Source organism: Opisthocomus hoazin, chromosome 7 (assembly GCF_030867145.1).
Source record: "Opisthocomus hoazin isolate bOpiHoa1 chromosome 7, bOpiHoa1.hap1, whole genome shotgun sequence".
Classification (NCBI taxonomy): domain Eukaryota; kingdom Metazoa; phylum Chordata; class Aves; order Opisthocomiformes; family Opisthocomidae; genus Opisthocomus; species Opisthocomus hoazin.
The window spans coordinates 29,876,683-29,890,626 of record NC_134420.1 but is presented as its reverse complement, the minus strand read 5'-3'; the positions used below and the strand labels follow the sequence as shown (position 1 = coordinate 29,890,626).

Below are 13,944 nucleotides of genomic sequence, written 5' to 3'. Positions count from 1 at the left end.
TATCTTCAGGAGGTAACACAGTAAACTGAGAATCCCACTGCAACCTTATAGATACCGATGTATCTACAAACACGCATACACACATGTAGTGTATTCCTGAGTGTCGTTTCACACACTTTCAAAACACACTGCACAATGTGGGGAGAGAGCAGTTGCTAGCAAACTCACATAACGGTCCTGTGGGCTCTGGGCCTTACTGCAGGGCCTTCAGTGTCTCCTCTCTTCACCAGGTCACCAGTATGACAAGGGACTGGAAAAACCATCAGCAAGTAAGTGAAAAAGTGAAGTCATAGAAGAATGATTAATCACCAAGGTCATGAACAATCCAATACCATCCAACTGTGAGCCTACTGTATGTATTTACAAAAAGAAAAATGTCCTCAGAATAACGTCCTTGAGGCCATGGGGGAGCTACGCATGAAAACACATCTGGTTGCAGTGGTGTTTACGCTGTTTAGTACTGCCCGCGTGGCTGCACGTAGCGTACGTCCTGCCAACGACAGCACCCTGCCAGGGACGGACCCACCCGCTCCCGCACTCCTCCAAGGCCAGAGTTGATGCCTCCACGGCACCGCCCCGGCGGCAGCAGGTCACCGTGACCAGGTCCAGACCAGCTGCTGCGCTCACAGAGGTTCAGGATGCTGCTGTACGGTCAGCGTAGTGACCTCACCGGCCCCACTGTGGGGGTCCAGCACATTCTGAGGTGTGGGAAATCACAGACTTACAGCCACAAGCACCACCCACCTGAAAAAGCCCCAGAGAAATAATAAGCAGCAAACTGTTCAACTCTAGGACTGAAGTACTGTCCAGTAAGTTACAGTACAATCATTCATCAGACTACAGGGACCATATGCAAAGTATTACCTGTGCCCGGATGCCAGAAGTACTCCTGCCTTCTGGTGTGGGGCTGACAGCTTGTCACGAGTCACGCTGGATAATGTCGACATGCAGAAGGAGAACTGGCAACACTGGGAAGCCCTTAATTGGGTGGCTTATCAGCAATAAAAACTGAAAAGCAATACGCAGGTTCAGCAATGCAAGTGACTAACACATCATCGGACAACCAGGTGAGTAGCCAGGGCTCGGGCCACTGCCCGCTGGTGGTGCTTTCGGCTCCAGTGCTCTCTGTGCTGCTCCTATTCTCACACTCACTACTGGGTTCACTTGTTGCTACACTTGCATTATTAATTGTAGTAATCACTTTGCATGTAAGAACCTTCCTACTAGGTGGAAAGCGTACTGATGAAACCACCAAATTACAGTGTCTTTAGGAAAAGGTAGTTAACCGTATGTGGATCAAGGGGTGGAGAGTACTGGTCCTAACCCAAAGACTATTGTACATTCAGGAGTTGGCGATCCACCTACGTTGAGATGAGGAGGTGCAGGCCAGCGCTGCACACAGCACCCGGCCGCAGGATAAGCTCAGCCGGCTAATCCTAACTGGGGAGCCTGCAGGCGGCTCGCGCTTGGCACCTGGCGACACCACAACCTGTGCCGCTGCCTGGGCCCGCCTCTGGGAAAGGGCAATCCTGGGCAGACCGCTCATCGTGACAGGGAACTTGGAAGCCCAGCCCTCTTCAGGAAAGAGCCAAACTTGCAATACTTCATTTTTGTTTGAATTCTGTTTCTAGCCTGAGGCTCCTGCAAACCAGTATTTCTTCCCAGAGTTACTCACATGAGAGGCATTTCACACTCACTTTCCTCCCTCTCTGCTCAGTTTGTGGTTGGCAGTGCAGCCAGCCTTACTTGGGTTTCTTGTAGATGTGCCACAGCTGCTGCCACTTGACAGACACACCTGGATCTGGGATTACATTTTGATTTTTATTGAAATACAAAAAGTGCAAACTGTGAAATATAAGATTGGTGCAGATTAGAAGGAAATAAACAATGTGAACAGTGAAAACCCCAGCCCTGCACCTGAGGAACATCAACAGAAAAGGCAGCAGGGAACACCAGCAACAAAAGCAAAGCCAAAAATTTTGCACAGGAGCCCCCGTGCGTAAAAGAGGAAACAGGGACCAAACTGACCCTCAGCTCTCTCTCAGATTAGCAAACATTGCCACAAGGCATCCAAGATGGCCCCAGCCCCCCCTGCACCACCCAAAAGCTCTGGTGTCAGTACGGGGCTTGGGCCAGGGAGCGATCAGAGGCCATGAAGACAGCAGCAGGCGTAGCAGAGGGGAATGGTCTAGGTGCTAAAAAGCTGAGGGCTGATGTGGAACGAGTACCCTCACAGTGAGAAATGCCCAGTCGCTAACCTGAAAGACGAGCCAGGGGAGAGATCCTTGGGCAGCTCTACAGTAAGGAGAAAACCGACAAAGACCAGCAGCACCCTGATAGGATACTGCCCCTCGCCTACACACAGCAGAGGAACCCAGCCCGGCCAGCGCCCTGTCTGCGTCAGGAGGCCGACCAGGGCTTGGTGGAGGCAGGCTCCGGTGGCCACCCACCCACTGCAGGTGGCCGGCAGGCCCGGGCCAGCTCCCCACGCAAGTCACAGGAGGGGTATTTCAACAGAAGGCATTCAGGAGAGCAGGCTGCAGCAGCTAAAGCAACCCTGGTCACGGTGCCTGCTCCAGGGCCCCGGCAGCTCCAGCATGAGGAGCAGCAGAGGAAAGGGCATATTTACACTGGGTCCCTTCCAGGATTTGCAAGCGCTTTCCCACCGTGAGCAGCAGCAGCTTCCTGAATACCCTCCAAATCTGCTCCCTGCAGGCACTGAACTGGAGCAGGCTTTTATCCCTGCCTGCAGGGGATGCACCAGTCTCCATTTTGCTAAAAAAGGAAACATTATTCCAAGAATTCACTAAAAATAAAATTTAAAAAAAATTTAAAAAGAGCACCCACCAAACAAACTCCAGCCAGAATACGGACCCTTGCAGCAATCCCTGCTCTCCCCTCTCCCCCTGGAGATGAGCTACGCTATCCCAGCACCGCTCCTTCTTGCCACTGGGCAGGAGCCATCCTTGCTGCGCTGCAGGGCTGGAACGTGCCACCATCCCCAGGGAGCCGGGGCTGCATGCAGGACCAAGGCCTCCCGCCCCGGCACACAGGCACTTCCCGTTCCAAGCTGCCGACCCTGGGCTTGTTTGTCCCAGGAGAAGTCAGCTGGGTTTGCCTTTCCTCTTGGGGGTATAAGCGAGACCAGCATCAGCCGCAGACATAGTCAGAGCACCAAGTCTTCCCCCACACTGAAGCCTACACGGAGTGGGGTGCCTGCAGGGAAAGAGGGGCTGCACGTGGCTCCCACAGCCTCCACGCTCCTCCCAGGCTGTCCAGCAAGCCTTGCCTCTTAAAACAAATACGGGGGCAAGTACACCTCTCTCCACACTGTCCATCCCAGGAGATTACTCCTCCACAACACATCAGCCCTGCTAACTTACTCTAGCAGAGATCACAAGTGAATTAGGAGCTGAGTATAACTCCAAAACATTTCGTTACTGCTGTGAATTGCTCAGCCTGAAGCAATTCAATCCTGGCCAAACAGGGAAGATGCTGACTCTTCCAAGAGAGAGACCAAGCAGCCTTGTAGCCTCCATAGGCCAAAATGCCCCAGTCACCCAGAAGGGAACAGACCCAGCCCTCTCAGAACATTTCTTGCTGCAGCCTTAGCAATGCTGTTTCTTGCTCACTGTTCCCACCACGTGTTGGTGTGCCTCCTCTGAGCCAGCCGGCTGGACCTGTGCTGCCCTGCAGGGCCACCCATGCTCGCACCCGTCCCCATTCCAGAGCTCAGCAAGAAGAGCAACTTCCATAATTCCTGCAGCAGATGTCACTCCTGTTGATTACAACTGGCGCACCGACCTTTGGTCAGTGTTTAAAGGCAGGCTAAAATGCTGTGAAATAGCAAATTCTATTTAACATCCAGTAGCTTTTAAAAATTAGTTCTGCTTGGTCCAAAAGATGTGTCCCTGAGGCCAGATGCAGCAGGGAGGACTGGCCCAGGCACGAGATATAAAGACATAATAAACTAGTGAAGTAAGGCTAGAAGCTCCTTACTAACACCCTGCCGGGCCCAGGGTAAGGAGAGGGATTTCTTTTAGCTCAGGTAATGGGAATGCTGCATCCCAAACCCAACAGCGATGCCCCAACAGTACTGCAGGTGCCCTGGGAAGGTGCCAGGCCCACCCCGCTCTGAGCCTGCCTTGCAGACAACCCAATCTCTCGAGCCATACCCAGGGCACACAGGATGCATCTCACCAGGCTTCCATGGTAGGATGGAAGGTATGAACCAAGGAGGAGACAGGGCAAAGGCCCTTGGCATCACAGTTTTGGCACATGAGTGCTCAGCACCTGGGCAGAAATTCTTAAGCCCGGCCTGGTGCACCCCAGGGTGAGGGTTAGCCCCAGTCTCCAGACCTTCCCTCCAGACCATGCTCTCTGTTTACACTGCGCTGGGGACAGTTCTGCTCAAAAGGACCACTAGCCAAAGCGGTCTGTGCCTGTCCGCACAGACACACGACGGAGGAGAAGAGGCTTTGTGCTGCTGCCACAAGGAACAGCAGCGATCCTCCCAGCACCCAGCAGGGCCGTGCCACCAGGGCACTTTCTCCCTGCCTTTCAGGCTCCCCAGCTGCCAAATGGCCCCAGCCAGCCCCTCTGCACAGCCACATCTGGCATGAACCTTCCCAGCCAGGCTGGAAATACTGCTGGAGGGACACACACGCCTGAGCTGGGTAACTACAGGAGGCACCTCACCCGCTACATCCCAGCAAACACCAAATAGTATCTGGAGTGGGTGACCCCAGAGGCATGTGGGCTAAATTCAGCTTCCTTGTATTGGAGTCTGACAGGTAACACAGTCCACGTGCCGTGAGCCTGTCCTTCACTTGCCTGCCAAAAGCACGGTTTCTAGAATGGTGTTTGCAAGTGCAGGACACGCTGCTACCTGAAGCATGAGGGCTGCCTGGCTCCCCTCCCTGCTGTAGGCACCTCTGGGGAAAGGCAGGACGCACGCTCAGTGCTGAGAGATGGCACTCGCAGCAAGAACGTCTCTGCCACACAACCCAGCAAGCCTGCCCCAGCCCAGCCCAGCCAGCCCAGCTGAGGCAAGGGGGGTGAGCTGGGGCTGTTGGGAGCTTAAACAAAAAAGATCTTTGCTGAGGAAGGAACCAGGAGGGCAGAAAAACTGCATGTGAGGGAAGGAGGAGGAAAGGAAGGTAGGTCATCTGATAGGGCAGCAGACTGGTGATGAGCCCTGGAGGAGCTGCACAGACTGGCAGGTGGGTCAGGACTCCACTCTCAGCAGCTGGGAGACCAGCTCCCCTCCCCATCCGGAGCAGCAGGTCTCCTACTCGCTTACTTGCACACTTTCTCCACCATCTCCACAGCCCTCGCTCTGCTCATCACCCAGAGGATCAATGGTCCCTTTGCACTGGAGACAGCTTGGTCACAGCTCCAAGACAAAGTGGGAAAGAAGGTGGGAAGGTGGGCACAGTGTGCTGGTGTGGACTGGCCTGGATTCAGGCCTCCACATCCTCAAAGATCTCCTTCTGGTGGTCCAGCAGGAACTTGGTAAAGGTATTGATGGGGTTGATGGCTTTTAGGGTGATGGCTACATCTTTGGCCCACAGCAGATTTGGGCCAAACACAACTGCCAGGTTGGTGTTTGTCATCTTGTTTCTGTCACTGTGAGCAGAGACCTATGAGGGAAGGAAAAAGACCATTGTGAATCCTACAGAACAACATAGCAGCTGTCCTCTACCCTCCCCAAAGCCAGGGCTGACAGACTCCCAGGGGCAAACGGGAGGAGAGAAGCTGAAGGTCCAGAGCCAGAAGACAGCTGGGGGAAACACACATGACATCCAGCATTCAGGAGGCGAGGAGTAGTATCCTGCCATTCGCCACTACGGCTCAACCATCAGGCCATACCATAACAATAGGACCAAGAGCACTGTCAGCCAGGATCCCTACAGTCCAGATCACCACTCAGAACAAAATGATCTTTCCTCTCACTAGAACAGACCTGCAGTGGCTTCCTTGGCAGAAAAAAGTTCTGTAGTGCGGATCCAAGACCCCTCTTCTAGTCTAATCTCCTACTCAGGTATTTTGCAGTTGTACCTCCACCCTGAGGAGCTTTCAGCCTCCCTGGTAGAGACCACATGGGCTTAATGCCCGCCTGCACCTCTCAGGGTTATGAGAAGCAACTGCTTAGGCTAGTTCATTGTGATCGTTCTTGATCTCTGTTTAACAAGAACATAAGGTACAGAAAGGCTATTTCCTAGCTCGAGACTCATGTCCTCTCAAAGGAAAAGAGGGAGCAGGCAGTCAAAAAGCTGATGCAAGGCACCGGCAATTGAACTAGAATATGACTGCCCACCTTTCGAGCAGCTCACCTGCACCAGAAAGGCCGTCAGTACATGGAGTACTTGGTAGTTTTCTTCTGGCAGAGTCTGGAGTGTTTTGCGAACAACTTCCACACGATTCACCTCCTCCACACCTAAAAATCAAGGGAGACAAGACAAGCAGGTCCATGAGGAACCCTCAGCACCCACTCACCCTGATGAAAGCCCTGTTTGCAGTCACATGGTATCCCATGTAGGACTGCACCCCCCAACCCCTCCCCCAAGATGTCTTTGCCCTTGGCCAGTGCAACATTCAGGGAGCAGAACGCTTGTCACAACTCACTCTGGAAGCTGACAACATGGCTGTAGAGGCCAAAAGTGAGGAGGGGCTCCGGCAGCTCCCTCAAGAAGGTCTTGAGAATCACAGCAGGGAGGTGGACATCTTCATACTGCTGGAAATCTACAGGCACGCCTGAGAAAGCAGAGCAGAGACTCAGTGCTCACTGGCCAAAGCAGGACCTCCTCCAGACAAAGAACTGGAGATTGCAGTCAGAGCCCAGAACTAAGGAAGCAGTATTTTGAAGAACACAGATAGGGTACTGAAGCACCACATCTTCTAGCAGAGTGGAAAAATGTGTCCCCAAAGCATATGCAAAGCACTGCTGAATCCAGCACTACATCTTTAGAAGTCATCAAATGAAACAGATGACCAAGTTTCTTTCGGGTCATCTTCAGTCCCTCTAGTATAACCAGGCTAAGATGGTATATCCCACCCCGAGAAACAAGGACATTTTCAGGAAGCAAAAGGGCAGCAAGGGGAATGTGAGTGGGAAGGAATATGCTTTCCACACAGCAGAAGTATCAGATGCTTCTCCTCTGCAACTCAGGTCATACCCTGATGGGACCTCACCAAGAGGCTTGTCAGAGAAAGAGCGGAGCCATGATGGACTAGCTCCAACACAGTTCCAGTTGGACAGCAGTAATCAGGGAATGAGAGGGGCTCCACTGAGTTTGGGCACTTACCCATGTTGTATTTTTGCTGGACCTCCCTGACAACCTGTGTATTTGCTGATCTCCGGAAAATCCCCTCTGTAGCAAGAGCTGTGAAGTGAGAGCAGCCATGTGAGAGTCTCTAAAAATGCTGGTCTTAACAATCATAAATCCATGCTGTGGGGCACTCAGACAGATGTCAACAAGTCCCTTTTTTAGAGTATGGCAATTCTTTCTGCTTCCACTACCAGACAAAGGATACAAGGAACATTTTGCTACTCTTACACAAGCGGGAGAGTGGACAACTGGAAGAAATAGGTCTCCTAAGCCCTGCACAATCTCTCTTGAAGGCTAACTCACCTAGCTCAGGCCTTTACACCTTATTCTAGACTGCTGTTCTTCTTTACCTTACCACATTCTGGATGGGAGCTTGCCTGGAGGAGAAGCCACTGACATGGAATTAGGAGGGGCTGCACCTTCCCCTGAACACTTACCATGCTCCTGCAAATGAGCAACAGTGTCTCTGACCACCAGAGGAACAGCAGACTGATCAGGGCTCTTCTCCTTGAGACTGCAGGAAGAAACAAAAGGTTACAAATGACTGGTCCTCCCTGCCCTGCATGTAGCCCCTGAGTCTTGAAGTTGCCTATGCAAGCTCTACCACATAAGGACCCCAGTCCCTGGTTCAGCCATTATTCCAGCCTTCTCTCCTCTTCACCCACAATGCTACATCACTCATTGGAGCAAGTATGAGCTCATTACTACACCACAGAAATATTTCTCTATCTTCTGTAAAAATCACAGCCTGTAGATGCCAGGGCAAAGGTGTTCCCAGAAGGCGGCTGCATGTTATGAATCAGGTGAAAAGGGTTAAGCTTTCTTTTCCTTCCCCACAGGAGCAAAGGCAGAAAGAAGCTGATACAAGAGAAATATATATGGGTAAGTTTACCCACCCCACTCCTGTAACAAGAAGATGTATCAATGCAACAGCTGTCAGGGAGACCTAGTGATGCCAAGGTGTTTGCTACCACTACCCTCACATTCGATTGTCTATACCACTTGACAGAATGGAGTTGTTCACCTCTCTCAGGCTACTACCAAGCTCAGGCACACAACACTATGGGGGTTACACGTGGAAATGTTGTGTTGAAGCTGGGGAATGTGTTCCCAGATTGCTTCAGAGGATCTGTCTGGCCGCACAGTACTGGTTCCTCCTCATTCCCCGGGGAGGTAAAAATCACACTCAAAGTTAAAAATACCTTGAACACTTAGCCAGTATCACTAGCCCTTGCCAGTGTCTCTGTTTGCCTGCGTCACCATGCAGGAATGGGGGGTGGGAATCAGTTCAAGGGTGAAAAGAAGTGCTTTTAAAATAGAACTTATGATATAGAAAAAACTAAGAAAGTGTCTGCAGCACTGCTCAATCAAAATAGCACAGCCCTAAAGACAACTCCATCAGCCTCCTACAGACTTCCCTTGCTTAAAGCAAGTTTCTAGCAGCATAAAGCCATCCCCACAGCCCTTGTTTTCCTCCTCCCTTAGTGATCCTTAGCTGCAGAAACAATCTCATCCTCATTTAGGTACAATCTAGATGAGGAATAAAGAGTGTGGAACTGAAATGAGTCAGCCAGGATCTGGACATGAGCACAGAGCTCCTCAGAAGAATGATTAAAGCTTTGCCGGAAGTCTGAATTGCGAGGAATTTTCAGAGCCACTTTTGCTGCTGTTCAGTTACAAATAAGGTGACCTCATTTCAAGCAAGTCAGGGCAAAAGCAACACAATCCAGAGATACTCACTGCTGGAGCGAGACTCCAAACTGCTGGTTTGGCAGTGGTGGGCGCGGGGGTGTTGGCTTCTGGGGCACTTGTGAAGGTTTCTGCAGAGATCTCAGATATTCATCGTATCTGTGGCAAAACACAGACTAGTCAAAAGCCACCTCACCTCCCAGAAAGAGCATGAACTCAGCACTGCACACGACCCACTGCACACCCACTGATACCAGTTCCAGCCTCACATGACTGATTCCACCTACACAAAAACAGGGCAGGCAGCTCTGGAGCACAAGGGCAACAAGCACACACACCTGGTTGCCAGAAAAATGCAGGGAGAAAGGAGTATCTATCTGGAATCAGGAGCTGGAGTAGCTGAGGATGACAGACAGCGTGGGCAGGAGGCCAGGGCAGCACTGCTTGTGATGAGACAGTTGCATGTGTGTGTGAGGGACAGGGAATCCATCTGGTAGGACTGATGGCAACTTTGGGAAGCCCCAAAGAGAAGCTGAACTGTGCAGAGTGAGCAAAGCACATGCCCACATGCAGCTGACATGCACCACAAGCCCCAGGTCAGTGTTAAGGTCGGCAGCTTGCAGAAAGCCCTCGAGGGGTCAGTGGGAGAGGCAGGACTAGTGCTCCACTGGAGCACGATTTTTAACTCAAGGACAGAACTGGGCACTGGGGCCAAGGACACACAGGAAGAAGCATGGAGAGAAACAATAATCTTCAAGGCAATTTGTCACCACTCCCTCCAAAACCACTGCCTGAGTGGAATAACTTCTTCCTCCCCTTGCCGTTCCTCCAGAAAAGTCCCCTCTGACAGAGCCCTAAGCAAATGGGAGACAGGCAGCATTCTCACTTCAGCACTTGGCTTGGGATCCCCAACTGTTCCAGCTTCACATACTCCTCCAGCTCACTAAGGAAGTTCACATAAAAAATCTTTCGTCCAAACTTAAAGCTGAAAAACAAGAGAAAAGTGGGTACGTGAGGAATCAGGAAATCCAGTATCAGAACAGACTTCTTGCAGGCAAGGAGAGCAGGGGCCTTCAAGAGGCACTGATGGGGCAAAGGTGCAGCCATGGCCAAGCAGCAGACACGTCACCTGCATACCTCTCCAACTCCATATATTTTACCAGGAGATGCCAAGACTTTCCAAGTCACATTAGAAGCCCTAGCAGCAGCAGGCTTCCTAAAACGCTGTATTTCTCCTTCCTAAGTTCAGCAATAGGCTGGAGAAAGTTTTGTTTTCAACTATTTTACAGAGTTACGACTTCAGCATCAACACCATGAATTAGACATAATTTGGACTGATGCTCTCTCTTCTTTTTTCATTATTAGCAGAGCCTGCAACACTTTACTTCTACTTGGCTGGATAGAAATGGAGCAGCACAGAGTTTCAGACTCTGTAGGTTCCCAAAGCAGTAGTTCGTGTGTCTGAATATTTCTAGGATCAGAAACAGCAGGAGATAGCACAGGGTGAGAGACTCCAGGGTAGGCTCGTCAGCCTGGGCTCATCTTATACCCCACAGAATGCCCCATTATTCCCCAGCAGTGTGAGGATGTGGGTGACCCTCCCTCCTATAGTGCTTCCTACCTGATCAGAGGCTTGAAGAGAATCAAGAGGGTCTTGATGAACATGGTTGGGTGCACAATATACAAGGCTTTGATGTTCTTCTTGTACCTGCCAAGAGAAGCTAAGTAAGGATGAACTGCACTTTGCAAGCAGAGGAACCAACCTTTCCACAAGATGAAGGCACCCTGGTGCTCTATTCCTTTTGCACTGAGCCTCACCACTTCCCAGCACCCACGGTCTCTGCTCTCCCATGTTTCATAGCTGTGTCAGGCCACCCAGCAGCCTAAGGGCATGCTCTACTGTATTCCAAGATTCACTGAGAAGCAGTGAGCAGCCTCACCAGGAAGCAACAATTATACCACAGGGCTGACACACGCGCACTGGGTCCTGGTTTTGCTGCTTGCCTGTTGGCCTAAAGGCTGTAACTACAGAAGGAGCAGCCTGCATTAAATAACAACCCACCTCCATAAGCAGCAGAAATAAGTGATAGTAAATTATGATGACCATGCTACATGCCAGGGCCTGGGGAAGATCTTCTATGTTAGGCTACAGAACAGCATGTTATATCCTCGCTTGCTTCAGCCTTACTCACTTGCGATCAAATTCCCTGTAGGCATCCCGCAGCCAGCTCAGGGATGGCTTGTTCTCACTGGTCAGGCCATGGTGCAGGTACACCAGCGTGTAATCACTCTCCACGTACTGGTCCAGTGTGAATTTCAGATACCTGAGAAGAGACAGCTGCTGAACTCACTTCATGCTCTGCCACGGAGAGGCTCTTCCTCCCTTTGGGACTCATTTTTGCATGCCATAACAGGATTTGCATCTCTAGCAATGGAGGTATGCACTTTGGGAGGACATGTCCAGCTAAAGAAGCTACTGCAGACAGATCTGGCCCCAGGAATCCAGCACCTGGGAATTACGTCAGGCTTAAGAAGTTAACAGCAGCCTCCTGAGACACTACTCACCCCAGCAGTTTCACATGATCAAGTTGATGACTTGGGGGCATCCGGCAGGCACTGAACAAAATTACTTTCCTTCCATATTTGTCATCACCTGCAGATGAAATGCCAGAGATTACAGGGAGTTTAAGGACTACATTGTGGTCTTGGCAGCAAAGGATAAACACAGAATGGGGAACCACCATAACAAGGCAAAAATCTGGATTGCCACAGCTGCCAGCAAAGCTAAACCTGATTTTCATCACAGTTACCATGGGCCTAGTATGGAAGCAGAAACCTGAACACCAAGGGCCTGGCAAGGCGAATGGAGAACAGCATCCATGTTCCAGCCCTGAAAGAAGAGGAAGGACTTGAAGCCAGGATGCCTTGGGGCACGTAGTGATGGAGACCTCAGGTACAGAGCAGAGTGCTTGGAGCATTAATCCTACCATGCTGCCCCTGGGCACTGCTTCCAATGCACTTGTGCCCAGGGAGACACAGGTAAAACTGTCCCTCACAGGCACAATAACTGCTCCTTCTGTCCTGCACACAGTCCCAGGCTAACGGCTTGTGATCTGGTGCATTTGTTTCTTGTTTCACAGAATCTGAAACAGAATTCTGTTTCACCTGAAGCTTAGTCCCGCACACAGAACAAAGCCATTTCATACCCTGGAAACCAAGAAATTCCTAGAAACAGTGCAGTCCCATCCACATCCCAGGGATGAGAAGCAAGCCTCATCATAAGCCTCTTCTACAGATGGACCAAGCAGGGCTGTTGGATTCTCCAGGGGGATTGCAGAACAAGCTGTTCACTGCTTCCTAGATTTTTCCATCCACAGAGATATTATTGCAACCTGAGCTGGAAGAAACTGCAAAGTGTGGCACAACAAAGCATTCTACGTAAAAACCCAGCAGAAAACAGTCCCCATCACACTGGAGCTAAATAACCCATAAAGCATCCTCATGATAGGGAGGACACTCCCAGCCACCCCCTGAGGCTTCAGAGACAACAAGCCAAGTTTTTCCCAAAGCAAGTCTTCATACGTCAGTAAACTTCCACCAGCAGAGATCTCAGTCCCACAAACAAAATCTGAGCAGATGGGCATGGACAAGCTTAGCAGACATGTTAGAGGAACTGAGAGATTTAGATAAGCAAGAACCTGGTCACAAATCTTTTGCACATAAGGAGTTTGAGGGAAAGTCTAGTTCTCTCCCAGACACAACACCCAATCCACTTCCATAAGGACGACTTATTTTTAGGACCAGTGGGGATGAAGTGGTTCCTTTAGCGTGAAGGGTTAAAGTCTTCTCATCTTTCTTGCTACTCACCCTGCTCTATGTTTTCTTGTCAAGCAGAAGGAGCATGGAGCAGTGGAAGGGGCTACTGAGGTTATACTCAACACACCCTCCTTCCTCCCGTGGCACAATCACTACATACAGCCCACAGCACAGAAAAGCAGCAAGGATCGCTACTTATGCAGGACAGCCCCGCAACACATCATTCCTCTTGAAACATATCCTTTTTCCCAAAACTGATTTACCATATTCAGAGCATGCAGCCATTTTCTCATCTTTGCAGGGGCTCTCGCCCTCAACTACCACCTGGTGACACTTGCCATGCAGCAACTGAGATCTCAGACTGAGCCCCGGAACAGCAAACCTGAGGTTTCTGGGAACACTGCTAGTTAGTAACAGATGACCACCTGGTGCTGCAAATGGCAGCCAGAGAACTCACATACACCAGCCATGACATTAAGATGTCACTAACCTTCTTTTACCCCCATCCTGGCCAGAAGAACAGATTCTCTTACTACTTGTTCACTTGTGTTTGTCCCTTGCAAGTCCCATTTTCAAGTCACTCACCAGACAACACAAGAGACAGAATTTGCTGATGCACACGAGCCAGAACCTCTACAAAAGCTAGGGACACTGAGGCAGCACTAGGTACAGACCAGCAAAGGGGTGGCGTAGGCTGTCACACTGACATACACATGCGGACGCAAGGGGCAGTTAGGGAGGACGCATGACCCAGAATGCAGGACTAGGAGAGAGTGATGCAAGGCTCATCTGGAACAACCAAATACAGTCACAGCCAGGCCACAAGATCAACATCACATTGCATATCCCACGGTAGCCCACTCTCTGCCTAGCCTAGAGTTTCTTGGTAGTTTGCTATGAGCTTTAGGGCTGGGTCTAATGCACATAAGCTGTCTCTAAAACAAAGGTGCAGGCTACAAAGTCCTGGGCAGGGAACATGGCATATTGTGACTCTTCCCAGTGGTGCTGAGCCACTCATAGGTTTCCACCTGAAAGACAAAGGGTCCTGCCTGCACAGAGCAGCAAGAAGATGGTAGCACCCCAGCATCTGTTGAATTTTGTAGTGACG

The 13,944-nt window shown here is 50.8% G+C and overlaps 1 protein-coding gene across 5 annotated transcripts in view; it reads right to left on the bottom strand.

Moving 5' to 3' along the window:
• Window positions 1-1,807: 1,807 nt before the first annotated feature.
• The window catches only part of ARHGAP1 (Rho GTPase activating protein 1), a 25,976-nt gene continuing 13,839 nt past the window's right edge, over window positions 1,808-13,944 (bottom strand). For all 5 annotated transcript variants that reach the window (XM_075426292.1, XM_075426296.1, XM_075426294.1 and 2 more), the window contains 10 exons: window positions 11,586-11,673; window positions 11,213-11,344; window positions 10,642-10,728; window positions 9,907-10,005; window positions 9,072-9,179; window positions 7,769-7,845; window positions 7,308-7,385; window positions 6,628-6,756; window positions 6,336-6,439; window positions 1,808-5,642 (listed from right to left, as the gene is read on the bottom strand). In XM_075426292.1, coding sequence (XP_075282407.1) covers window positions 5,463-5,642; window positions 6,336-6,439; window positions 6,628-6,756; window positions 7,308-7,385; window positions 7,769-7,845; window positions 9,072-9,179; window positions 9,907-10,005; window positions 10,642-10,728; window positions 11,213-11,344; window positions 11,586-11,673 — 1,082 coding nt within the window. In that variant the 3' untranslated portion in view covers window positions 1,808-5,462. The remainder of the gene's footprint in view (window positions 5,643-6,335; window positions 6,440-6,627; window positions 6,757-7,307; window positions 7,386-7,768; window positions 7,846-9,071; window positions 9,180-9,906; window positions 10,006-10,641; window positions 10,729-11,212; window positions 11,345-11,585; window positions 11,674-13,944) is intronic.